General features: G+C 37.4%; 1 protein-coding gene across 3 annotated transcripts in view; it reads right to left on the bottom strand.

Annotated features, from left to right (window-relative positions):
- Positions 1-27,103, bottom strand: part of Usp24 (ubiquitin specific peptidase 24) — a 119,650-nt gene that overhangs the window by 30,128 nt on the left and 62,419 nt on the right. For all 3 annotated transcript variants that reach the window (XM_074080013.1, XM_074080015.1, XM_074080014.1), the window contains 24 exons: positions 26,942-27,035; positions 25,362-25,517; positions 24,095-24,192; positions 21,993-22,088; positions 21,649-21,877; positions 20,800-20,959; positions 19,601-19,756; positions 17,352-17,422; positions 16,591-16,751; positions 15,855-15,916; positions 13,670-13,861; positions 12,587-12,704; positions 9,884-10,028; positions 7,663-7,782; positions 6,925-7,050; positions 6,277-6,375; positions 5,346-5,428; positions 4,801-4,942; positions 4,034-4,153; positions 3,443-3,663; positions 3,024-3,148; positions 2,167-2,308; positions 1,521-1,671; positions 485-580 (listed from right to left, as the gene is read on the bottom strand). In XM_074080013.1, coding sequence (XP_073936114.1) covers positions 485-580; positions 1,521-1,671; positions 2,167-2,308; positions 3,024-3,148; positions 3,443-3,663; positions 4,034-4,153; positions 4,801-4,942; positions 5,346-5,428; positions 6,277-6,375; positions 6,925-7,050; positions 7,663-7,782; positions 9,884-10,028; positions 12,587-12,704; positions 13,670-13,861; positions 15,855-15,916; positions 16,591-16,751; positions 17,352-17,422; positions 19,601-19,756; positions 20,800-20,959; positions 21,649-21,877; positions 21,993-22,088; positions 24,095-24,192; positions 25,362-25,517; positions 26,942-27,035 — 3,163 coding nt within the window. The remainder of the gene's footprint in view (positions 1-484; positions 581-1,520; positions 1,672-2,166; positions 2,309-3,023; positions 3,149-3,442; positions 3,664-4,033; positions 4,154-4,800; positions 4,943-5,345; positions 5,429-6,276; positions 6,376-6,924; positions 7,051-7,662; positions 7,783-9,883; positions 10,029-12,586; positions 12,705-13,669; positions 13,862-15,854; positions 15,917-16,590; positions 16,752-17,351; positions 17,423-19,600; positions 19,757-20,799; positions 20,960-21,648; positions 21,878-21,992; positions 22,089-24,094; positions 24,193-25,361; positions 25,518-26,941; positions 27,036-27,103) is intronic.

Here is a 27,103-nt window from a genome sequence, read left to right as displayed (position 1 = left end):
GGAAATATTCTATTTAAAATTAAGAAAGATAATAATGTTCTTAATTTTTAAAAAATGAAGAACTCACAAAATAGAGCCTTTAGACCACAGCAGGAACATGTTTTCTCTTTTGGCAAATTATAACTTCCTACTGTAGTAGGAAGTTAATCTTGAGTGTGGCAATATGAGATTACAAATTAGGAAAAGTTAATCACCACAAAGTCCAGTATCCGTTGACATGACTTCTCAACTACTCAATCTCATAGCTACTTTAGATTCTTCACAAAATCTAAACAACAGCACTTTAAAAATCCAATGTGCACAAACCCACACCACTCACAACCTATACTATGCATCCTAAATGCCACCCACATTTTAGTATCACCCAATAAATGACACATTTATGGGAATTTTTTTTTTCATCTAATCTGAATGCTAAACTGAGAGTAAGAATGTCATACAACACTTTCTTACTTCTTTGATAATAAAACAACAAGCTACTTACAGCATTCAATGAAGCTAAAGACAAAACAAAACTGAAATAATCACTACTGTACACATCTCTATTCTTCATAAACTTGAGGTTTTCATCTCTCACCATCTACAAAAGAAAATTAATAATTATGTTTAAAAAGAGGTAAGATATTCAATATGTGGAAGATATTTTTAGTGAAGTGTTTAGCTAAAAATGATTTGTAAAAAACAAACTGTAATTTAGAATTTCCTTCTTTTAAGCTTTGGATTTTTGAAAAAACGAGAGAAAATCTTCCCTTCATATATAAGATACTATAAAAGTATGAAATATCATTCATCACCAATCCCTCCGGGAAATCAGGAAACAATCCTTAAGGATGCAGTGAACTCTAACCTGACATTATGGGCAGGAGGGACAAACAGAACTTTCCCAAGTGCAAGTGACTCTGTGCCTACCTGTCTTAGATAGCTCAATATTTTCTTTCTTCTCTATTCTTTCCTTTCTTTCTCTTTTTTAATTGATGTGCTTGGGGGGTACATTGTGGCATTTACAAAAGTTCTTACAATATATCAAATGTATCATACTTGAATTCATCCCCTCCACCATTTTCCTTTATCTCCCTATCCCTATCCCTGGAATAGTTTTACAGGTATCGTTTTTCCATTTACATACATGTGTACACAGTATTTGCACTGTATTCACCCTCCTAATATCCTTTGTCCACATCCTTCCCACTCCTATCAACCCCCCTACACAGGATCTATTCCACCCTCCTGTTCTCCGATTTTGTAAAAGATAAAAAAAAAAAAAAAAAAGGACATTTTTGCTTAAGACAGCTATACAGGGAGTTTGTAACATTTCCATGTACATATGTATTATAACCCGAATTAATTCATCTCTATTTTTCTTCTTTCTTCCTTAGTATTTTGCTTTCTTCATGAAAGAAATGAGGTGGCACAAGGTCAATGAATACAGAAGGCAGCCAGCAGGAGTGCTCTGGACCTACAGGATGAATTTGGACATTTATCTGGATTTTCTCCCTTAGGATTGTTTACATAATTCTTACCTGGTATATTCGAGCAGGCATTTTCTCTACAAACAGTCCTTTTTTCTCTCCTTTTTTAACCAGCTTGGTCAGAATGGAGAGCCGGTCGTTGTTAGGCCTATGGGGCCGGGGAGATGACTGAGGTGAAATCTCTGGTGAAGATGGAGCTGACCTGAGGGGCAGAGTCAGAACACTGTCTAGGATAAAGTGGCCTTTGTCTTAACAGTCATTAAACCTCATAAGCAGGGTGCTAGACCTAAACATAAACTGTCTATTTCCCTGATCCAGTTTACAAAAAGGCAAACTCACTAACAACAATGCCTTTAAAAAAATAACTTCCCCATAGTGGTGGCACAGTTCTATGCTTTGAGATAGAAAGTACATTCAATAAATGCTTCAAAAATGTTTTAAAAAAATCTTAATTCTACATTGAAAAAAATTTCAATTCTGGAATGAAATAAATTAATGTATATCTTTCTAAATACAAGTAACTTGTTAGGAAAATAATGTCCAGGAAGCAGTAAGAAAAAAAGGATTTTCTTTTAAGAATACTTTTTTAGAACTTCTTTATAGGTTAATTATTGTTAAACTCCAAACAGTATATCATCAAAGATCACAATATTACCTGCTGAAATCACATAGCAAATTACATGGAAAAGAAACTTACAAAGAGAGATCCTCAGCTTCCTGCCTTACAACGCTGACTCGACTTTTCTTTGGCAATACTGGGGAGTTTTGATCAGATACCCTTTGGTAGAAGAGCATATAGGCATTCCAGTATCTTCGACGTACATCAGTATATGGGTTTGCTATTTTATAATAAGACATTAGAAACAAATCTCTGTAAATAAAAACACCTTGTTTTGACAATCTAAACAAAGGGTCCATAAATTCAGCAAGTAACTACTTACTAACTTTATTAAATGCAAAGGCTAAGCAAAATGTGGATCTTTTTAGAGTACTGCTTAGAATGAAGTCAGGATATCTCCGTTCTTGGATTAGGATAGATCACTTACTTGGAAGGTAAATCAGGGCAGGGAGCAAGGGAGTGTGGTAATGAAGTAAGAGAAAGAAGGTAAATATGCCAAGGAAGTTCTAAATAGTTTTTCAAATAAATTCTGACTGGGTTTCATGACGTACCTTTCCTCATACTTTTCCCCTTTGGGTGGGGTAAGGAAAAATCATATTGCATGATGAATATGGTTTAAAAGCACAGCTATCAGAAATGTTTTCTCTAATCAATCATCTCTCTATATAAGTGAAAAGGAAATACCAACATTTTAGTGAGCAACTACTTATTGGGAAACCTTTGTAAGGTTGAAATTTTTTATTCATTATTTAAAAGCAATTCTGATAAGCAGTGTGAACATTTCACTCTACTAAAGAGTTTGTAATTCTACAGCTAGAAGAGCCCTATTACAAAAAAAACCAAAATCCATTATAGAATAAAGAAAATTGCTTTTAATTTGATTAAAATTAAAAAAATTAAAGGAAAGTAGAAAGTATCCATTTGTAAATACTTACTTTGATCATAAACTTTTGGTCTATATTCTCCTCCAAAGCATTCATACTCCAGGGTCTCATCATTTAGGTCAAATTCTTCAATAACTGTGTCATTAAATTTATACCACTTTCCTTTTCCACACCCCCTAGGATCCAGAGATTACACAAACATTGTAAGGTTAAAAACCAAATGGTGGTTACCATTTGATGATAGCTAAGAAAAATGTATAAGAACAATTTAGGTTTCTAAAACAATTTTTCAAATTGAAGGGGTAAAAACAATTATACCAAGCTCTACAAATTCAAAATGAAGGAAGATCAAAGGACAATGCAATTTTCTTTGCATCATAATGATGGGTATGGATGATAGGGTAGAACAGAAAAAGTGAAAGTGATGACAGGGCAGAGAGCATGGAAGAACTGCCTTAAGAGACCCTTACCGCCTGTCCTTAATGAAGGAATAGTAGTGGCCTGCATGTGCCTGCCCACTGTGTACAATGACACCAACAAGTTCATAATTTTCTGTGAGGGCAACTTTTTTCCGTGGGGATCCTCCACCTCCCTGATCCATACTTCTACCATTTTCACCAACTTCACAAGATGAATCCTGACGAGCCATTCCCGAGACTGTGTAAGGTTCCATGTTTAGCATCCAGGGAAACTATGTAAAAGCAAAAAGACCACCTTAGTGTTGGTTAGAAACATATCTAGCGGTACCCAAGAAAGTTCAGATGCAGTAAGAGGGTATTTTCCAGTTAAGTGGGGACTAACTCCTCTCCACTTCAAGCACATTTCTGACAGGCTGTCTGGGCAACCACGAGTAGCATTTTATTTCACAGCTATCACTAGGGTACCTTCCAGAAACAAGGGTCACTGTCTGTAGATCTGTCTGTCCCCTTAGCAGCAGCTTCTCATGCTGCTAAAACCAGAGCCTTTCACAGGGAAGGCAGAATTTGAAAACAGAAGGGAAAAGGGAAGAAGGCAGTGAGGTGATGGCTGTAAGACATGCAGGAAGGAAAAAAAAAAATTACCCTTATTTGTTCATCATATTTAATGGAGCGTCCACTCTCCCAGTCAAATCCAAATCTCATTAGGTGTATTACCAAGACACTAGGTAAAGACTTAATACAGGTCCTTTTCACTGTTATTCTCTAAAGAAAAGCAAAAACCAATTATCTCCATGGAGAAAATAAAACAATCAAGTAATTAATGCAAACGCCTTTCCCACTCATGTAAAACAAGTAATGACATAATCTAAAGGAAGCAGCAACTAGAGCTTAATATTGATTTTACATAAAGAAGCTGCACACAAGCCAGGTGCCTATGGCTCATGCCTATAATCCTAGCTACTTGGGGAGGTGAGATCAGAACAGCAGCTTGAGGCCAACCTGGGCAGGGAGGTCAAGGGACCTTGTCTCAACATAGCTGGGCATTGTGGCATACCTAGCATCCCAAGGTACATGGGAAGCTAAGATTGGGAGGACTGTGGTTCCAGGCCAGCCCAAGCAAAAGAGTTCGTGAGATCCCATCTCAGAAAAAAGGTGGGTGTGGTGGTGTATACCCATCTTCCCAGCTATGGTGGAAAGCGTAAAATAGGAGGGAGGATCACTGTCCATACTGGCCTAGGCAAAAAGTGAGACCCTTCTCCAAAATAACCAGAGCAAAGGGCTGGAGTATCTGCCTACCAAGCATGAGGCCCTGAGTTCAAACACCAGAAGTGCAAACAACAACAATAACAAAAACAGTACATGAGTAACAAATTAATCTTGTTTTAGAAAAAGGGCAAAAAGTATAACACCTTTTCTTTACACTTTTCACAGTAGTATGCATTACTTCCTTCTAGAACTTCTCCTCGAACAAACTGGTCCAAAGAAATTTCCAAACTCTGACAAGAAGTAACTCCTAGATTGAGAGCCATGAAAGCTTCCTCACGTTCATATCTAATGGAGAGATGACAGAAAACTAATGAATGTAGAGCTCTTGAAATTATCATTATTAAGTTTGAACACAGAACTATGTTCACAGTCAGTGAAATTAAAACATGCCTCAACACTGCAAAAGCACACTATCAAATAAAAACACCATGTCGTGATAACTTAGAATTGCTTATAGGTGTGAATTTCAACAAAGGGTCACAAAGGAAAATGGCAAGCATTTATAGGTCCATTGAAAGATATATTTAAGTCTTTCAGCAAATGCAAAAGTTGTAACATACAGAAACATTCATTTTAAAATAATTTTTTTTTGAGTGTTGAGGGTGGAACCCAGGCCTTGAACATGCGCTAGCCCTGAGCTACCTCCCAGCCCTCATGATCATTCTGTGTCAGCAGCATCATCACTAACCTGTGAGGACAGTCTTTACAGATCTTCTGATCAGAATAGATGCCCTGAAAAGTATTCTTAAATATTTGGTCTCTCCCCATTTTCTGTTGGAATAAAAAGTTAAAAATTTAATTAGTGGCCCTAAAACAGTTGGTTCATATTGAATTTTCTTTAGACCTAAGCTAAAACACAGATTTCAATTTAATCACCAAATTAAAAGGAGTGATTTTGGCAGTTTCAGTTAGGAACTAATGGGAAGTTAATAACCCATCATTAGACCTAATGTCAGGGTAAAGCAAATAATCAGAAAAATAGGAGAGAAGAGTCAGTCAGGACTGCTGACCAGGAGTATGTGTTCCATGATGATTCTGAATCTTTCTTCTTATGCCACAAGTATCAAGTGAGAAGAACTCTCAGTAAATCTTTTCTTTTTTCTCATGGAGAGGATGTATAAATCTATGTTATTTTAAAGAAATGAAATAGATAAATTGTGTCTAGTGCTGAGAGGCCAATGCTGGCAGTGAAAGCAGGCAATCTTAGAAGACAATACCATTCAGGAAGTATGTTATGTTATGGGGGCAGAGAAGCTTTGGGTTTATACACCATCACAAATAATTTCTTGATTTGGTCCCTTTACCAGGGAATTCTCAGTTCCCAAACTGTCTGCAGGGGGCCAGGGAGGCCAGACTACCTTAAGGGACATACAGTATGGACGTGCAACTACAAATTGTTATTGTTATGTAGTATAGATTAAGAATTAAGAAGACTCCCATCAAGTGATCTATCTGTATATGTTTTGATGTTGAAACCCAGAAGAAATGAATTACAGCTGTGATATTGAAGATTACTAATTTCTGATTTGTTAGTTTTATAGTAACCACAAATCTGAAGGCACCCCTCTCATACTCTAGTCAGTCTGAGGGAGTTAGAGGAAAAACAAAACTTTTATTACCTTGAGATATTCATCCATCTGATCAATAAGACTAGTAAAGAATTCATATGCATCCTGCTGTTCCCTCACATAGAGTTCTTTGTTCCACATCTTGAATATCTATGTAGCAAGAATTAAACATGGTTTTAAAGGGAAATCAATTTCTGAACATAATGGAAAAGGAATGAATGTAAATGAAAAATAAGTTCACTATCAGGAAGTGGAAGTCTTTACTGAAATGAGGCAGCCTGTATTCCACCATCTACGTGTGTTCTTCCGTGTACCTCATAATCGCACTAAGTCTCTGAAACCAGAAGTAGGAACAGGGCGAGGCGTCAGGCCAAGGAACAGAGTTTCTCTTAGAAACTAACCAACTTCTGGGGCCACCCATAAAATAATTTTTTTAATTTAAAGGGCTAAAGTAAGAGTCATGAGAAATATTCAAAGTAGATTAGTAAATCCCTAGGAATTACGAATGGCTGTTAACATTCTAATCATTTGAAATCAAGTACCAATTTACTCTCTCCCCAATTTTTTTAATAGATTCCTAGCAATGGGATTAATCTAGAGTTGATGAAGATAAGAAACCACTATCACTTGAGAAAAAATGTAGCCAAACTCTAAACATCTAGCATCTTTAAATCTACACAAAGTGATTGAGAGTAATACCTTCCAGAAGTTCTCAGGTACATAATATTGCAGCTTGCTTTCCATCAAATGCCCAAAGAGAGATTGCACTTGGTAAAACACGCTATCATCTGGATTGTCTGTGTCATCATCCACCGCAAGTAGTGACTAAAAGGGAAAGAAATGTCTTCCATCAGTTATGACTAACCGCCTCATGTGAACCCAAACACACACACATGAGCACCCACACTGGTTTCTTAGCATGTTATACTACATATGGCTTTGCACATATCTAGCTTTGATATTCCTAGCTGGTGTCATTATGAGTAAATCATCTCGTTAAGCCTCTGTTCGGTTAGGAAATTCTTGACCCAGTGATACTAGTGATCTCTATAAGAAAGAAATGCAACACAACACACGTGGAATACTCTCAATTCAGTGCCTGCCATGTCATAAGCTACACCATTATTATACATTATTACATTACCGATGATAGAGCCCGTATTCCTAAAATATTAAAAATGTTAGTAAATTTTACTGAATTTAATTTGAGAAACTACTTGGAGGTTAAAAAAAAAATCACACTAGGTCAAGTCTATTATCATACAGGCAGCTGATTTATAAAAATGTGTGACTATAACCATGTCTATAGAGATTTCAGAAGCTACTAAAGAATCCCTCATTATGACTAGTTTAATAAGCAAAAAATAAGTATGGAACAGTTTTCAGGTAATGCATATTTTATCTTCAATGACAAACAGAAGAAAGGAGAGAAATCACCTCAGGAAGGCCAGGTTGCATGTACAGCTGCTGGAAGACTGCGTTCATATAACAAGTAGCGCCACCATTTCTTAGCCCCACAAACCCTGAGCTGGACCTGCTATCCACTGGGGGAAGGTACTGGGAGAGAGAGGAACAGAAACAGCAGGGAAGAGAATGAGCACCTTTACCATAAGTACATTTCCATTATAGCCATACAGATTGACTGGGAGGAGAGAGAGGCACACTTACAGATGTATCCATCTGTGTTATGAAATTCATACTAGCAAACCATGTTCATAAAGTTCCTCTGTACATGGTGCTAGTGTAATGATAAAACACTATAATCCCAATGTTTCTTTTCTGTTCATAAAGTATGTGACACATACAGCAGGTGTATTTGTTTATTCATTTATGTAGTCATGCATTTAGTCACGATTACCATTCAACAAATACTTATTAAGGGCTTACTACATGCTAGATACTGTGGCAGGGATTAAGAACAGAAATATGTATGGTCTCTGATCCAAGGAGCTTATAGTCTTGTAGGTAGACTGGAGGCATAAATTAAGCAGATTTACTAAATACATATTCACAACAGAGGTATTACTGTGCAAAAAGGAACAAAGTTCTATGAAGTGTTTACCATGAGGAATATTGCAGTGTAGATGTTCAGGGAAAGCACATGTTCATACCTTCCCCTTTAGAAAAGGTAATATTCTTCTATTAAACTTTTTCTGATACACATACCCTACCATTTCACTTACAAATACTATGAAATAATGAAGATCCAATCTAGTGCTTTTCTGGGTAAAAACAATCCAGAAAAGGCATTATGGCTAACATTCAACACTGCACTTCTCCAAATGGAAAAGAATATTGTAGTTAGACACTGAAATGCAATTATAAATAGGAAGTTGGTTCCATGCCATGACTAAACCTATCTACATCAAATATCAGCATCCATGTAATAACCAAACAGTTGACAAAAACCAGTGGGTCTTTGGACCTCAAAGACTTGCTAAATATCACATACTTTCCATTAATGTCAGACACTAACTTAGAGAAGGAGGATTTCTAAGACCTAAATAACACTGAAATTTATTTGCAGTACAAAACAAAGATTTAAAAAAGAAAAACTGTTTCAAAACAGTGCTAAAAAGATAGGTTATTTATTGAAGAATATTTCCTCCATTATGCTGTATATCATATATATATATTTTTGACTTTTGAAAAAAAATAGAAATATTTATACTCTGGTAACTAAGTAAATATATGTAAAACTAAAGCACAGCATAAAATAAGCATTATAACCTAAGATTTTAGAAATAAACTTTCCCAATTTATATGCTCACACTTTTTAAATTTTTTTGCAAATGCTACTTCTTCTTGTCTAGAATATCTGGTCCCACTTTCTCTTCTGCCTAACTTGTATGTTCCATGATACCCAGCTCAGGTATCTGAAGGGTAGCCTGGATTTCTACATGATGTTAGAGGAGTAAGCCAATAGTTTTAGAAGTGTCTTCCCACTCTTCCTCTTGTATTTCAGCACACATGCAACTTACTTTCCTCTTACAGATACTACCATATACCAAGCTGTTTCATAGCTCTGCGCCTGTTCTCATGCTGGAATGGAATGAATAGCCTTCCTACCCTGCTTCAATTGGTTCACTAGCTTTTAAGGCTCTAATTCAAGTCTCATCTTCTCTAAGAAGCTTTCTAAGAAACCATCACTGGTGAAGAACCTGTCTGGTAGGAAAGCATTCAGGACACACCTCTACCTTACATGGTATCCTCTGTTAAATCACCTGCTTATGGGTCTGTCTTTTCCCCAATACAAACTCTGACCTCCTTGAGGACCGGGATCTTATTTTCATTTTTGAGCTCTAAAAGCCTAACAGTGCATGTGTGGTGAACTCCAGGGATTTTGTGCCATGGTAGGCCAACCTTTATCTAATTTTGCTATCTGTAGTGCCTGGCTATGCTAGCATAAAAAACAGGTTAGAATGCTATTTGTTACTCAGGATAATTATCAATCAACTTGAAAATGCCTTTCCTTTTTAATTAAAAGAATACCATTTCATAATATACTACAGTAGAATATAATGATAAAAAACTTAATAGTTGATTTTAGTATGTGAACATAATATGCAAAAAATACTTTTTTTGTGGTTAGAAGAATGTAGTCTTAAAATTATACATTTAAGAGATCATTAAATTCATCACAGTCTAGAGAACTTACATCAAACTCCTTGGTGAGAGCAGGGTCAGGCTGATGATGCATAGAAAGTAGTTCTTTTGTTATAATTTGAAGATTTGAAGGTGAACTGTCAGCCAGCATTACAAGGACTTCATAAGCTGCCAATCGACTATTCACTGTACTACACCTAAAAATAAAACATAATTTCAACAATGAACAATCTGTTCAAACCGCTAATTGAATAAATCAACAGTTGAAATGAGAGTACAAGAGCTACAATTCCTTAAACATGGTTAAGTAAAGTCTAAGCCAGAAATCTAGTAATCTAGAGGTGAACAATACAGGAGGGATGAATATGGTTTAGAGTTACATATTTTCTTGGCCTGATGACAAAACAGCAAAATTCTTTACGACTCCAGAACAAGGAGTTCTCATCTAAGGAATGGATCAACCAGAATGGAGGGAGAAGAGTTGGAAAACTGTGTAATAAACACAACACAGGAATAACTTATCTTCTAATCAAAGTAGGCAGGAAGACTGTTACAGATGCCTCCCTGAAATCTGAATAAAAAATGGGAGAAAAAGGGAGCTATGTAAATCAGAATAGATACTCATAAACACTTCATGTGCCCGAGGATCACCAGTTCAAGTCAGGCATGGTGGTGCATGTCTGTATGCATGTCTTGGTGGTGCAAGACTGAGGCAGGTTGATGGTGAGTTCAAAGCCAGCCTGGCTACATAGTACGATCCAATCTCAAAAACTTCCTCAAGGACACTAATGGATTTTTCACTTTGTTGAAGGAAATGGAGGTAGAAGTGCACAGCTTGTCAAATCAATTTATCGAAAGTGACATACAAGATAACTAGCAAGCATTTTGCAGGAACACAGTCTTCCTCTGCTGCCTGTCTTTTGGGCATGGACAGTACTTTCCACTGTAATTGATGACAGCCTTATACTACCAAGGGATCACAGATGAGGAAAGATACACAGAAAAGAGGACATCCACTCTCTGTGTGACCACTTAGCAGTGCAGGAGGTGGTCAAGAGTGGGCTCTTGGGTCAGCACTGCAACAGGCACTGAGGACAATGGCCACTGAGCTGGCACTGCCCTTGGCTTCTTCTCTAGGCTTATGGGTTGAAAAGGATGGGTAAGAAATTAATCAGAGGTACTATATACACCAGCCAAAGAATTTGTTTTGTTATTGTTAATACAGGAATAGCATTATTTTTGAAAAGAGTTTTCAACTTTATAAATCTCTTTTTGGTTAAAGGTTTTGGTAGGAAAAGGCTGGGATCACTGGCATAAATGAAAGCATTCAGAACACTGGGGTTGAGGTGGAACAAAATATTTCCTTTTCTATTCAAAGCATTATATATGATTAAAAAATATTCCTTGTTGATGGAGACATAACTTTTAATAAAAATAAAAGGAAAAGATTCACCAATAAAAATTTCATTAAAACTGTGGACAGATTTATTTTTTTTGTGTGTATACTGAAAAATCAAAATACTCATGTATTTCTGCTGCTTAAATTAACAATTACTATGGATCTAGCACTACATCTTCCAAAACAAGAGTGGCGCAGGAAATGAGGACTGGAGTCATAATGAAGGTTTTCTTTTTCTAAAACAGATTTTGTTAATAAGGAATCTCTGACTAGATACTTCTTAAATTCCACAAAATATTGCTTCTTGTGCCCTGTCCATGTCAATTACTGGAACTCCAAATCTTCAGTCTCCTTAGGATTACTCAGTTAACTGGTTTTCATGTCCTTTAACAAAGTAAGTTAGATTGAGAGCAAATAAGGTGGAAGCTTATGGCTCCCCACTCTTCCTGTCACCAAAAGTGCAAATATCACTTGAGTATGGTAGACATAACAAAAGAATCTTTCAGATTAGAGCTTTAATAAACAACTAACAGTTGCAGTATGACAACATAGTTTCATTCAGCAAAGATAAAATTCATGCACTATAGCGTCTGTTCTTTTCTGAGAAACCCTAAAGCCTTTACTTGGAGCCTATTTACTTTGACCTACTCTTTTTTTCCTTTGGTGTTGGGGACTAAACTCAGGCCTCCTGCATGCTAAGTCTGTGCTGTATCACTGAGCTATACTCACAGCCGCTGGACATAATTCTTTTTTTTTTCTTTTGGCAGTACTAGGGTTTAAACTCAGGGTCTCGTGCTTGCTAGGCAGGCACTCTACCCCTGAGACCACACCCCAGCCCCCCTTTTTTGGTCTAGCTATTTTTCAGATAGGATCTTGGCATTTTTGCCAGAGCTAGCCTTGGACTGTGATCCTCCTACCTATGCTCCTGGGATTACACCATGTACCAATATGCCCAGCTCGTTGGTTGAGATGGGGTCTTGCTAACTTTTTGTTTAGGCTGACCTCCAACCACGTTTATTTCAATCTCCACCTACTGAGTAGCTGGGACATGCACCTCCACATCCAGCTGGACATAATTACAACCTTGGTTTCTCTTGGGAAGTTCATCAGTTTATTATTTATTCTTCCACTCCAATGATAATGGTACTAACACCATTATTCTGTGCATACTACATGCCAGGCAGGCTTTATATCAAACTTCTTTGCATGCATTTCTTCACACAGCAGATAATATCTTATAGGACACACAGACTCACAGGATGGGAAAAACATTCCAAATTAAGAAAATCTTTTTTTGGACTAAAGTTTTGAATTAGAATTTTTACCAAAACTGAACACAACGTGCATGTTCCATACTTTGGATGAAAATCCTGTTGACTGATGGCGGCACTGCCAGCTGGAGAATGACTATTTAAAATAATTCTAGAAGCTCGGAAAAGGAAGTCATCTAACAATGGTTTAATGAGTGAGGAACCTGGAACAAAGCATAATATGTTGAGGATGAGGACAGATTTTCACTCAGACATCCTATCTTGCACTTTCCTATCAGAGAAGCAGAGACACCCAAAGCCACTCCAAAGCATGCATACGCTTTGATTTAATTCTTATTTTTTGAGAGCTTACTATGTGGCAAAACACTGTGGGGTGGAGGGGCCATTTGTCTACAAAGGAAAACAAATGAGGGTGTCTTAATTTATGAGTCTATGATATAATGCAAAAAGGCAACCTTTCACTTTGGAAACTTGAGTGCCAAGAACACCACAAGGCAGAATGATTTTAGTGAATAGTTTGTACTCTGGGCAAAGGGAATCCACAGAACGAACTTTTTAAACCTTGCCTTTTTCAGGTAAAAATGATATTCCCTACTTTTCCTGGCTAAGAATCACTCTTTTCTATGAATCACTCTTTTCTATGTAGCCAAAAAGATTCTGCAGAACTTAGTTTGTATAAAAGGGGGTAGTTCATTTTAATTTTGTTTCTGAATATAACTTACAATATTGGATATGCTTTCTCAGATCATGTATGTACCCCAGGAGACTTTCCTATATACCTCACCATTGGGGAAGTGGTGGCTAGGGGCTACCTCTCCACATGAGAATCATCCTTTAAAGAATTAAGATATATGATACAATGTACATTATAAAGTACAAACCAGCTTAAAGAGACAATCGACTTTGAATTATAATTTTTGCTTGGCATTAAGATGTTTTATGATACAAACACTTTAAACACTGTGAAATTTTCCATGTAATTTAATGACACAGGTAAAACATACCTTAAGCTTGTTAGCCACTAAAACTGCAGACAATTTCCTACTTCTACAGAATCATTTTCCACAGAACCTTTAGCAACTATCTGTTGTTCCAATTATATTCTACATTATGGTAGTAACTGAGAACTAAAGCATTCTGCCACATGGTAAGATTAAGCAATAATTACCAAGCATTTCCTTTTCTGCCCCACAGAGTGAAAGAAGGGTCTTAATGAGCCGCAAGTGTCCTGCCAATAAGATGTTGTCTGCTTCACTGGTCTCACATTCAGCTGTACGATTAGGTTCAAAGTTATCCAGCCATGTAATCTCATCTTCGAGCATGGTAGCTGGGCTAATTCGTAACTGCTCCATTTCTGAAGCTAAGAAGGAAGGAAAAAAAAAACTCATTACAAAGAAAGGATTTCTCTGTATAACAGAGTCAAAAATTCTGAATTAAAATAAAGTAAGCAAAGTCAATTCCCAATCTTTTACTTTTTAGTTTCAAAAAACTCTTGGTTACTAAACAAATGTCTTCAGGGACTCTACAGGCTCACTTCCTGCATAAATTAAACACTGCTGACTGCCTCCCCTGCGCAGATCCCTGTGCTGCATGCTAAGGATGTGAGATGAAGGAGACAAGCCTTATTCTGAAGAAGTGTCTGGTTTAGGGAACAAACCCTTCTAGAAAAGGGAGGATGGAGCTCTGAAAAGGAGAAAGAGGTCAACAGCAGTGCAGCATGAGTTCAGGTTTCCAAACAATGAGTCAAACTCCTAAGAACTATTTTGTTTTTGTAGGATCTCACGTTCCTCTCCAAACATAGACTCAACAGCAGAACTCCATACTGGAAGTTGGAATTGAGGAGAAAAAAATTACACTCTATTTCCAGTGCTTAGTGAGAATCAGCCAGAGGTCCCACGGGGTGATGAGAAAGGTATGCTATAGATGGGTCAGAGTTGGACTGGCATCAGATACAAACCCTGTCTCTACCTCCTACTGTGTGACCTACGTTCCTTATTTATGCAATGGGCTAACATTCACATCACAGAGTGTCTAGTGTAAAAGCACAGATTTATGGAAAAATACTCCAAAATTGACAACTATTGTTTCAGGACATATTAAGGGATGAATTCTCCCTATTCTCAAGCCCCCAATAAGAGATCCTGGATCCCTCAGTTACCATTCAATAACGCAGCAAAGATGCACATTAACAACTTGTTTGTTCGTTGGAAAGTTGCAAAAGTGCAGCCAACTTATGATTCCAGCCCTTGGTAAGTGGAGTGGAGAACAGAACCTTAATAGCTGACGCCCACCTCTCCCCACCCCTGGAAGGCTGGCTGAAAAGCACATAATCAGGACAGAAAGTTAGATGGACGTGGCCCAACTTATCTAGATATGATACTTCTTATCCAACAATGTTATCTCAGTCTCCAACAAAACCAATTTTACAGTGGTGTTCAGAGACACTTATAAAATCGATGAAGGCATTGGCCTTAAGAGATGTTGCTGAGGATTATTAAATGGTCACTATATCTTTGTGTCCTTTACATGAAGAAAGACTTCTGCATGGAACTACTTTTAGAATTAAGTGCTTAGAGAAAGATTTGCTTCTTTTGAGAAACAATTCTGTTTCTTCTAGGGTATTGAGGACAACTAACTATATACTGTTTTCTTTTCATTTTTAGCATCCAGGAATCTCACAACCAAATTCTGACTATTGGGCATACCTACTAATAAGGTATGTTTCTTCTTCCTGGCTTTAACAGTCTATTCCAATTAATATTTTTGTTCATCCTGATTTTTACCTATTTATTGTAAGCTGAAGCAAATTTTTTGTGTAAAGAGTAACTAACAACTGATTTGAACTAACAATTTCAACTACTAAATTTATATACAGAATTTGCATTAGTTCCAACATCCTTTTGCATCATTTAAGGGTAAGCACAAATGATTAAAATTGACAGTCTAATAAAAGAACTCACAATAGTGATACTTGAATCACTACTATAATTATTTGACTTCTAACACTATCAAAATGCTTCAATATATTCCCTCTTTCCTTCAATGATTAACCTTTAAATCTGTCAAAACAGATTATGCTTAGTGAGAAAGTCACTTCATAATAGTAATTTATTAATGTAATTAAAAGATGACTTTATGAAAAGTTTAAAAAAATGGCCTATTTTTGCAACACTTTAATGGTTATGTAACAGAAGAAGAGCTCATTGGTACATGGGCTTACATGCTACTTTCAAAACATGAAGACCCAACTTTAAACAATGATTGTAATCTCATTTATATCTGAGATAAATAAATTAGATCTAGAAATGTCTTTTCTTATCCCCCCCCCCAATCAAAGTTAGACCTTTACTTACTTGTCAAATCATCTAATAACTGGCATCTCAAATCAAAATACTCCATACATTGAGATAATAGTCTAAAAAACAGATATGTTTCAGTTACTGAAAAGAGGCTGATTTGAAAACAAGAATCATTTTCCTTACAAAAACAAACTGAAAAAACAACAGCAAGATCATTTTCCTAGGCATAAAATAATTCTTTGTATATTAATTTAAACTCTGTATTTTAGGAGGGAGCATAGTAATGATTTTGCTAATACACAGTATGGGAATAATGCTGTATAGAGAAGGAAACTGAATTTATTACATTTTAAAATAATATATGCACTGACTGCATTCATTCTTTCAAATATTAACCAATTCCTACTAACTACCTACCAAATTCCTGGCACTGTTTCAGGGGAACACTGAAGAACAACATAGACAGACAGCCAATAAACATATACGTATCAAGTGGTGACAAGCACTAAGAATAATAGAGTATAAGAGGAGAAAGAGACAGGGAAACTATTTTACATAGGACAATCAAGGGTGTTTTTCTATAATTATAGTGGCTTTAGAATACTAGGGATATTTAACTCTCCTGTCCTGCATGGGAAGAAAACACAAATGTCCTCTATCAGGGCCCAAGAGGCTCTCTTGTCATCTCAGTAATGCACTATGGACTTCTTGGGAGCAGTGCACAGGATATTAATTACTTAGCCTTTTTCTTTGTGTCACATGAACTTTTTATTTTATGTTTATTACATACCTCTGATTGACTCCTCTCATAATACTGGTTGGGGACCAGAGAGGCAGCTGAGCTGTGAGAATGACGCCTAAGAGGAACTGATTTGGCTTTTGCACATCTGGATGAACTGAAGTGTCTGTCTGACTAAGAGTATACAGTTGGTCACAGGCAACCCGGCGGATCTGAAATTAAGTGATTGATGGCAAAGGACGTATGTCATCAACATTTAGAGGTTACTTAAAAGCGATTTCCTCCAAAGTGCACACAATTTATTTATTCACGTTAATGGAGGACACTAGGAGGTGTGAGTGCTGTAGCGCTTAGTGGTAAAGACACCATTGAGTAAAAGGGCCAATTAAAAACAAGTGGGCTGGGCATGTGGCCCATGCTCGGCATGTGCGTCCAGCGTTCAATCCCCAGTACTGAAAAAAAACAAGTCAAACAAGTGTGGTCTGGGAACTGATTCCTCAGACTATTCTTCTAGTCCACCTCAGTCTGTAGGTTTAGAAGTTAAGGCCAGATGCCTTTCAAATTTTGGATCCTCAACACTGGCTGTAACATCATGGCTATAAAAAACAAACATCAATTCAATTCTGACTCGAGTCTCATTACTTTCGTTGGGATATGCAGGAGGCAGCAGAAGGGACAGTATAGTCCAAATGGTTACTTTTCCTTCAGAGTGGCCACATCTTTGGCCTCCCCACAGTATCTCAGGTGTCCAAGAGAGCCCACAATAGACTAAGACCACAGGAGTTTTTAGAGGTAATGTAAGAACTTCTTACCTCGGCACTTGGTGATCCAAGGAGAATATCAATGATGAAATCAGCAACACAGGGCAAGTTATAGAAAGATGCTAACAAGACGAAGAAGGAGATTTAGGGAGGAGAAAGAACTAAATTAAATTAGTTAATGCACTTTTAAAATTTTGAAATTTTTGAGTTATGTTTTAATTTCAACTTAAGCAGAACTTTATCTTTCCTTTCTACATAGAATCAAAATTCAGGACCTTCTTCAATTATGTCCGTGCCTCTTTTCTTATCTCATGGAATTTTAATATGCTCAAGAGAAGCCTTAGTCTTCTTTGTATTGCACACTTTCTCACAATGCTTTGCACGTACCAGTTACAGTATGTATTAAGTCTTGTCTCAATAAACTATACTTGTAATCATAAACATACCAACAAAAAGCTCACAAATGATAAAAGCTAAGCTTGGAGGAATGTTATAATTTTTCATCTTGATTTGAAAAATCTCTCAAACAATTTTCAGAAAATCAAATTAAGAGTGCGGCACAAGTCTTAAAAGTCATTTCATAATAACTTATACTTCTCAAACTTAAATCTTCAAAGGCATTCTTGCTCAGGGAAAATCATTTTAGATGCTATTTAAATGTTCTCTAAATGTCTAGCTGCTTCTATATTTATCTTGATTATCTTTACCTCTGGTTTATGTGATTAGTATAGATGTTATACCAAATACATAATGACTACCAACTGTACATAACTGGTGGTCTGAAATTGGCAATAACAGTTAAGAATAGGGCTCCTGTGTGTTGGTATAATTTTTAAAACTGGAGTTGTTTAGATTTCATTCCTGAATATCAACTGAGGGCCTACTATATATATCAGGCAGCATCTGAGTGCTGGAGAGTCAGCAGAGAACAAAATAAATAAAAGTCTCTTGTATTTGTGGAGCTTACAATCTAGATGAGGAGTAGGTGAAAGCAATAATACAGTAGACAAGTAAATTATATTGTATGTTATAAAGAGATAAAATGACATAAAAAATAAGGGAAAGAATTTTAGCAGTGCTACAGCAAGGTGAGGGCTGTAATTCTTTTGAGAGTCGATTAGGAAATGTCTCACCAAGATATGTAAGAAAAGACTTGTAGGAGAGGAGGAACAGAGAACTATGTGGACAGATGGGGAAAGAACATATCAGGAAAATGGAACAGCAAGTGCAAGGGCCCTGAGGCAAGAATGTGTTTTGGATATTGGGGGAATAGCAAGGAGGCCAGTGGTTGAGGGCAGAAAAAGGGGAAGGTACAGTATTGGGGGGTTGGATTACATTGAACCTTGAGGCCTTAATGAAGATTTGTTTTTTACTCTGGGCTAAATGAGAAGCCTGGAAGGTCTTGAAAGAGGAGCGGTGCAATCTGACTTACACATGAGAAGGTCCCTCTAATTACTGCACAGAATAAACTACCAGGTCAGAAGCAGGAAAATTAGTGAGGGTACTACTGTGACAATCCAAGTAAGAAATGATGGCAGACTAAAGTACTAACAGTAAAGGTGGTATGAAGGGGTGGAATCTAGATAGAGCTTGGAGGAGGATGTGCTGACAGACGAAGAGTAGAGTGTGAATAAAAGCATCAAGCATTACTCCAAAGCTGCTGGCCAAAGGGAGAGGGTGAACCTGCCTGTACATTGGGAAGCCTCTTGAATAATATGGGAAAGATAGGTTGTTCATTTCTAGACAGGTTAAGTTCGGAATGTCTACTTGGTATCTCTGTGGAAATGCCTGGGGAGTGGTCAGACCACAGATCCAGACTGAGGTATTGCTAGGTGTCAACAGCTAGATGAAATTCAAGGCTGTGAAACTGGATAGAATCACCAAGAGAATTAGTGCAGACAGGGCAGAGACAGTGAGAGCCTGAACCCTGTGTACTCTAATGTTAAAGGAAGATTAGTATTAGCCTCAGTTCCTCAAAGCCAGTAACAAAGAGAAAAAGGCCAATCTGAAGTTTCATAATTTTTAATGGTGGAGTTATTATCAGGAATTGATATATAATTCTAAATATATATTTTATGAATCAACGATTTGGGGTGTTTTAACTCCTCAGCTGGACAGTCAGCTCCTACAGGGCAGACATACTGTCCTTGTATATACAAGGTACTCAATATACACTTCTATTATTGATTCCACATGTCAACCCCCCACCTTTCATTTCTATTAGTAGCAATGTAAGCAATTCCCAACAGAAACATGATCTTTCCCTAAAAGAAATGCATGACCATATAACCTCTTCCTACCCAGTTGCTGGTTCCGAAGTTGTAGGCACGTAACAAGAAGAGACAGAGCCTCTCCAGCAATCAGTGAGTCTTTGGTGGATACAGACCGCTGTCTGACACAGATCCCTGCATGCAGCGCTACTGGCTCTCCTTCACTTCCAGAGCTGCAATTGCTTCCTGAAAGTAGGCAAGTATAAGTTTACTGCACATCCTATAGGAACTGTGATATTTTAATATCCTTTTATATTTGATCCAGAATCCTTCAAGAAAACACCTTTGTTTAAAAAACTAGAGATGTGATCACTGTATTTGAAACACCTTAACTGCTCTGTCCTTAAAACACATTTGCAGGAATTCAAAATGGGTTCACAGCCAGGCATGGTGATATACACCTATAATCCCAGCTACTCAGCAGGCAGAGGTTCCAGGCCAGCATGGGCAGAAAATTAGTAAGGCCCATCTCACCCAACATCCACGCATGGTGGTGTGTGCCTGACCATGTTCTGAGGCTGGCTCCTGGCAAAAACCACAAGACCTGATTTAGAAAATAACTAACACAATTAAAGGGCTGGGAGCATGGCTCAAGCGGTAAAGTGTCTGTCTGGCAGGCTTGAGGCTCTCAATTCAAACTGTAGTACCAAAAAACAAATCAGGTCCACAAGGTAAAACTAATTTCAGGTGGTAGAAGTACGAACAGTACAATATTGGGGCATGAGAGAACTATTCTAGGATATTAGAATTGTTAAGTTGGGTTATGGGCATATAAAACTAAAAATATTATAAGCTGGACATTTTTACATTTTATTATATGTCATAACTTCAAAACTTTTAATATTGAGGCACTTATACAACAGGAAAACCAAAGAACACTAAGAAATAAAGCTGTACTAAAAGGCCCAATAGGAAATAAACTGCCAAACCAACCTATTTACCCAGGTCAGAACTCGAGCTGCAAGTCACTGGCTTCATGACCTTTGACACTCGGCACAGCTCAAAACCGTTACATTTGGTTTCCTTACTTACTCTATGGGTTTATACATGCGTTTTCTCTTTAATAAAGCATGATATACATATAGTAATGTGCATAAATATTAATCCCATCAATTTTTTACTCAGGCTCAAATGCAAAGGAAAAGGCTCTCTCGTTTTATGACTGACAAATCTATACATACATGGCTCTCACAGCTATTTCTTGCCTTGTCCTTTTATGAAATCAGTACCTGAACTGCTGAGTCTGTTTCGAATTCCAGCAGGAAACAGAGAATTACTTTCTTTAATTGGCTGACTACTTCCAACAAGGTCAAGTCGTCCTGCAGCTGCGGCCCATGACAATCTCATGAAACAAGCCACAGTAGAAGTGAAATCACTTACTTCCATAGTCTGAAGGAAGGTGGAAAGAGTGTTATAAGATTAGGCAGTACTGAACTTGAACACATTCCACTAGCTTCTACAACCTTCTTACTGGCCTGGGTTTTGTGAGAGACCTTTCCTTCCAAGATTGTCCAGAGGATAATAGTGAAAGCTCAGACTTTCAATATGTCTGTTATCTGTAAAACATGAGAATGATCTCCATGCTCTGGCTTTAAATGGCCAGTCACCAATGTACTTTTTACTATTTCCCTTTCCTACTTTATTACATTTTGGCAGCTGTGAATGACCTTGAAATCTCACATTTACGCTCTGATTTTTTTTTTCTAACTTTCCTCTCTCTTTTGTTTGAACAAGTCTCCTCTTTACAAGTCTCTAAATAGCTCCCTTAAATTCCAATCCCCACCTAGTCTTCAAGACATAGTTTATATGCCACCTCCAAAATAAAATCACCCATGACAGCACAAGTGGAAGGAAATCATTCCATTTACTGCCAAGGCCCACAAAATGCTTTGCCTTCATAGTTCAGTAACACTTGATTTACAGCTACTTCTGCACCAGTGGTCTCATTCTCACTCACCATAAATTCCTTGAAAGTAACATTCACGTTAATCATTTTTATATCCACACTGCTCCATCTCCCAAGCAGGTCGTTCTGAGTAGGAAGTACTTAATACTTCTTGAATATACCAATCACTTACTTGAATTGCAACTCTTGCAGCAGGGATGATTTCCTCAACCCGGATAGAAGACCTATCCGACACTGACAGCTGCCGGTAGGATGACTTTTCTGGGGTACCACATAAAGACATCTGTCTGCTTGTCTGCCTGGTGACATTTCGGAACGGGCGAGAAGCAAGTGCCTCTATCCCATCTTTGGTGAGGTCTTCATCTAATAACGTGGGCATTGTTTGTCCAACAAGTAAAAATCTTAAAAAGAAAGAACTAGACTTATTCAAGGTAATTTCAAACTACCTAAAATAATAGGATTTGGGAAGAAAAATTAAGTATTGCCTTGTGAGACTAATGTAATACATTTACATACCTTGCAAGTTGTAGACAGATGGAATAAACACCTTGCCTTGTCTCATAGTCTACTTCTGATGGGATGGAATCCCTCTGCATAACATTTACAACCAAACTTTAAAGAAAAGAAAATTTTCTGTTAACTAATGCAATTCATAAATGTTTTTAGATACTAAATTTCTGTACTATTCTTCCACATAAATGAACTATAAGTATTTCTATCACAACGGTTTCCTATGATAAATAGAACCTCCTGGTCCATTAGAATTACACTCCTGGCTTAGCCAAAAAGATATACAAAAGAAAGTGTTCAGCTAACAATTTCTGTCAGTAACTGGTTTTAGTCCACTGAACAATCACGATCTTAGTATTAGTAAAACTATCAATTCAAAACTATATCAAGAATTGACATACCCAGTCAAGCTTATTTTTCATAGCCAATGTACCCTACATTATGACAAAAGCTTCCTAACTGTTCTCCTTGCTCCCACTCTTGCACCTCCAACCTCCAAATTTATTCTGAAAGATAAGAGTAATCCTTTCAAAATATAAGTCTGATCATGGTACTCTTCTTCACAAAATCCTTTAATGGCTTCCTACACAAAAAAAAGCCTGCCCAGTGTCCTATAAGGTGCTATATATAAATATACAGCCCTCTGACATGTGTCTAACTTCATGTCCCAATTCTTTGCTTCACTCACTTGGCTCCAAACACTGGCTTCCTGTGGCCTCTCCAGGTACCAGGTAGGTCCTCCATGCAGTGATATGGAAAGCTGCTTCTAGGTACCTCCAGGTCTTGCCACTATCTCCCTTAGGTCTTTGTAAACTGTCATTCCACCAGTTGAACTTCTCCCCACCCCCTATTAAAAATCACAACCTTCTCCACCATCCCAGCTTCCTTTTTTTATTTGTCTTGACAGCTCTGACATGTACTTTTCCTTACTGGTATTTGTCTCTCTCCCTAGACTGCAAGCTTTATGGGGAAGCTTGTATAGATTTTTGTCTTATCTATTTGCTGCCAGTCCCAGTGCTTAAAAAATGCTTGGTACATGAATTAATATACACAAATATCCCAAAAGCATAATGCCTTTATTATCACAGACATGTAGATGGCTGGGTAATCTGAAATGAGTTTTTACTAAGTGCTGAATTAAAAACTACACATATGCAGCACACCTTTCACAGTGTGTGGGACTCTTTCAGCCTTCATTTGCGTTTCCCATCCCTTTAACTCAAAGTTCCTGCCCAGCTTCTCTTCCGCCCAGACCTCCACACAGGAATTCCCTCAAATACCCCACATAAGGTTTGAGTTGGCCTTCTCTGCTCCCCTGGAGACCTCTCCTCATGCCCTTCTCTCCTTTACCTTTGCTCATCTACCAAGGCAATTTCTACTCTTTTCTCAATCCCCAGCTAAAGGTCATTTTCTGTGAAGCATTTCCCAACTTTATTATCCCAGCAAATTTAACCACTATTCGTGTGTGTGCGCGCGCGCATGCGTGCGCGTGCATACGTACGGTACTAGGGCTTTTGAACTCAGTGCCTACACTTGCCAGGAAGCAGCTCTACCACTTGAGCTATGCCCCTAGCCCTTTTTTGCTTTTATATTTTTTTCAATAGGGTCTCATGCTTTTTTGCCCAGGGCTGGCCTTGGACTACAATCCTCATACCTATGTCACCTGCTTAGCTGGGATTATATGAATATACAAACATGCCTAGCTTATTTGTTGAGATGGGGTCTCATTAACTTTTTCCCTGGGCTGGCCTTGAACTGTGATACGCCCCATACCTACCTCCTGAGTAGCTGGGATTATGGGTGTATACCACCACAGCCAGTTAACCAGTACTGTCTCGATCTTCTCTTAGCACTTTTTATATGTCTCATCTCTACTCTTGAGAATTTCCCCACAATTAGAGAGGAGATCACTTCTATAAGTTTTTCAAATAATCAAAAGTTATAAAATGAAATAAAATATTTTAATGGAAGTACTGATTTTTAGAGGACTGAAACATTCCTTCTTAAGGTAACTCACGCAGTGTTTCATGTAATACCTTGAAAGAACAAACAGGGCTTCTGTAGAAAATTAACTAATACAACTGTACTCATTTTCTCAGCACACATACCTCAAACCTCCTGCTTTGAGGAAGTTCTCACAGAAGGACTTTGCACAGCTTCTTGCCATGTCGTCATCAGCTGTTGGCATGAGTTTGGAGCTTAAGACCTAGGGGCAGATAAGAACAATTAGTCACCCCAACATTTTCTATAGAAATTACTCCTTTACTAATTGAAACATTCAGACAACCCAAGCTAGAATCCCTTTAAATGTCACATGCTAGTTTCTTGCATTTGATCAAGAAGGCTAAAGATAATCTGCAAAACTCCCAGAAGGCAATGTTTATTATGAGATTTTTATGTTGATTTTATATAGGAAATGGAAGATTCCCCAATTATTTATTTAGATGCAATTTTTAAGTGTTAATAAAGATCAGTATGAATAGAAAAAAATCACACATGCATAGGAAATTAATGTAAGTCAACTCCCTGTATAGCTATCCTTATCTCAACTAGCAAAAACCCTTGTTCCTTCCTATTATTGCTTATACTCTCTCTTCAACGAAATTAGAGATAAGGGCAAAATAGTTTCTGCCGGGTATCAAGGGGGTGAGGGGAGGGGAGGGGGCGGAATGGGTGGTAAGGGAGGGGGTGGGGGCAGGGGGGAGAAATGACCCAAGCATTGCATGCACATATGAATAATAAAGAATAAATAAATAAATAAATAAATACAAAAGAAATTTCAAAGGCAGGAAGTTTTAATTTACCTATTGAAGTTACCATAAGAAGGGGAAATGAGGTAGAAAGGAGAATAATGGAGATGAACCAATTTGGGGTATAATTATGTACATATGGAAATGTCACAACCAAACTCCCTATATAACTATCAAACTAATAAAAATGTCTTTTTTAAAAAGTGAAGGATAGGAAGGTAAAACGGGTCCTGTCCAGAGATCAGTACCAGTGAGATGGGGGGAGGAAATAAGTAAAGGGTGAAGGAGGACAAATATGGTGGAAGTATCTTATATTCATGTATGAAATAGAATAACAAAACTTGCTGAAATTGTTCTAAGGGGGCAGAGGAGGGATAAAGGAAAAAGAGGGAGGGGGGTGAATCTAAGATTTAGTGTAAGCATTTATGTAAATGTCACAATGTACCAACTATATATATCTAATGATGTGCCAATTTTTAAAAGTTTCAACTTATCCATTTTTCTAACCTAATTTTCTAACAGATTATCCCTTAATAAATCTTTGCCTCACTTGTTTCTGGCACCTGTGAGTGTAAATATGCAAACCAAAATCAATTTGTCAAAATGAAATGAAAGGGTTTCTTACTTCCAAGTTGTAGAGCACTCTGAAGGTGGACATTCCTGGAGCAAAAGATCGAAACAGACTTTCTAAGATTGAACTGGCACTTGGCTGATGCTGTTGCTTTGAAGAGAGGGATGGAGACTTTGAAGACTGAGAACTTGTTTCAGAAAGCAATGTTTTCTAAGTTTGAAAGAATGGAAGAATGAAGAAATGTCTTAAAAGCACAAATCAGAGAAACAGACCTCAGTGCATATTCTAATGTTCTTTTTCCTTTTAATGTAATACAGTGAAGTTTTCTAGAAAACTGGTATCATAAAAGCACATAATTCTGTAATTATTAGCAAAACACCAACTTCACCACACAATTAAGTTCAATGGTAGTCAAGTATAACATGAATGCTTTTAAGAACTTACTCTAAGCAATACTAGGAAGTCATTTTAATGTTTTTCCATGTTTAAAATTTAGTAGTGAGTTGGGAATGGTAGCACACGCCAGTAATCCCAATTACTAGAGAGGCAGAGGTAGGAGGATCACAAGGTCAGCCTGGGAAAAAGGTAGTGAGACTCCATCTCAAAAACTAAAACAAACCAAAACAAAAAGGCCTGGGAGCATGGATCAAGTGATAAGAGTGCTTGCCTAGCAAGCTCAAGGCCCTGGGTACAAGTCCCAGTACTTGAAGTAGTAGCCTTAAGAATTTCTTTTAGGTAATATTAATGATGCATTTTACAATTACATTAGTTTTCTCCCAATACCTAAGACACAGATGGCATGACTGAGCGAATATAAATTTTAACCACTAAAATACAAAATACAAAACTTAGTTGTTCTAAATGAATTTATTCTGAGAACATAATTAAACACTATGACAGATAAAATAGTTTTTCTCCACATAAATCTCTTCAGGAACAATACTCTAAAAAAATAAGCAAAATGAACTTCATTATTATTATTATTATTATTACTATTTTTTTCCTTTGTGGTATTGGGGATTGAACCCAGGGTCTCGCACTGAGCTATGTCCCCAGCACATGTTTTTTTGAGACAGGTTCTCCCAGTGTAGCTCAGGCTGGCCTTGAACTCACCATGTAGCCCTGGCTGTCCTCCAACTCATGATCCTCTCGTCTCTGCCTCCTCAGTGCTTGGACTACAAGTGTGTACCAACATACCCAGTCAAAATGAACTTCAAAAGTCACTTGTGAAAAAAACAATAATCCTTTTATATAAACAGCTTAGACACCCAATAATCAGGCAGAGAGGCATCATGAGAAGAAAAACGTCTCCACAGAATCAGAACTGGAGTCTGACCCCTGGCCAGTAACTGCATCTCTTTGGGCTTCAGGTTCCTCATATTCAGGAAGTGGGAGAAGTAGATGATAATAAAGGCTCTTCTAGTGACTGAAATTCTCTCTATCACTACTGACTCTATCTGGATACTTTAAAAATCACCATGAAGTTCTGGTATCCATTTATGGCAAAGGTATTGTTCAGAAGAAGAAAAAATATCATGGGAAAGATGTTATCATATGGCTTTCACACTGTATGTTCATGGAGTCATGACATAAAATCCACATGCTAGTTAAGTAACTATGGAAAATGTGCATACCTTTCTGCCTAAAGAATCAAGTTGATCAAGGGCTTCCTGAATGGCAGGATCCGTGGGTATCAAGAGCAGAAGTTTTCGTACTCGTAGAGTTATCCTGAAAAAAATTTCAGGTATAAATTTCTTCCACATAAGCCACAATTATAATGATAATAAAGACATTTA

This window comes from Castor canadensis, chromosome 7, assembly GCF_047511655.1.
Source record: "Castor canadensis chromosome 7, mCasCan1.hap1v2, whole genome shotgun sequence".
Classification (NCBI taxonomy): Eukaryota; Metazoa; Chordata; class Mammalia; order Rodentia; family Castoridae; genus Castor; species Castor canadensis.
Note: the sequence above shows the minus strand (reverse complement) of the source record. Positions and strands in the feature narration are given on the sequence as shown.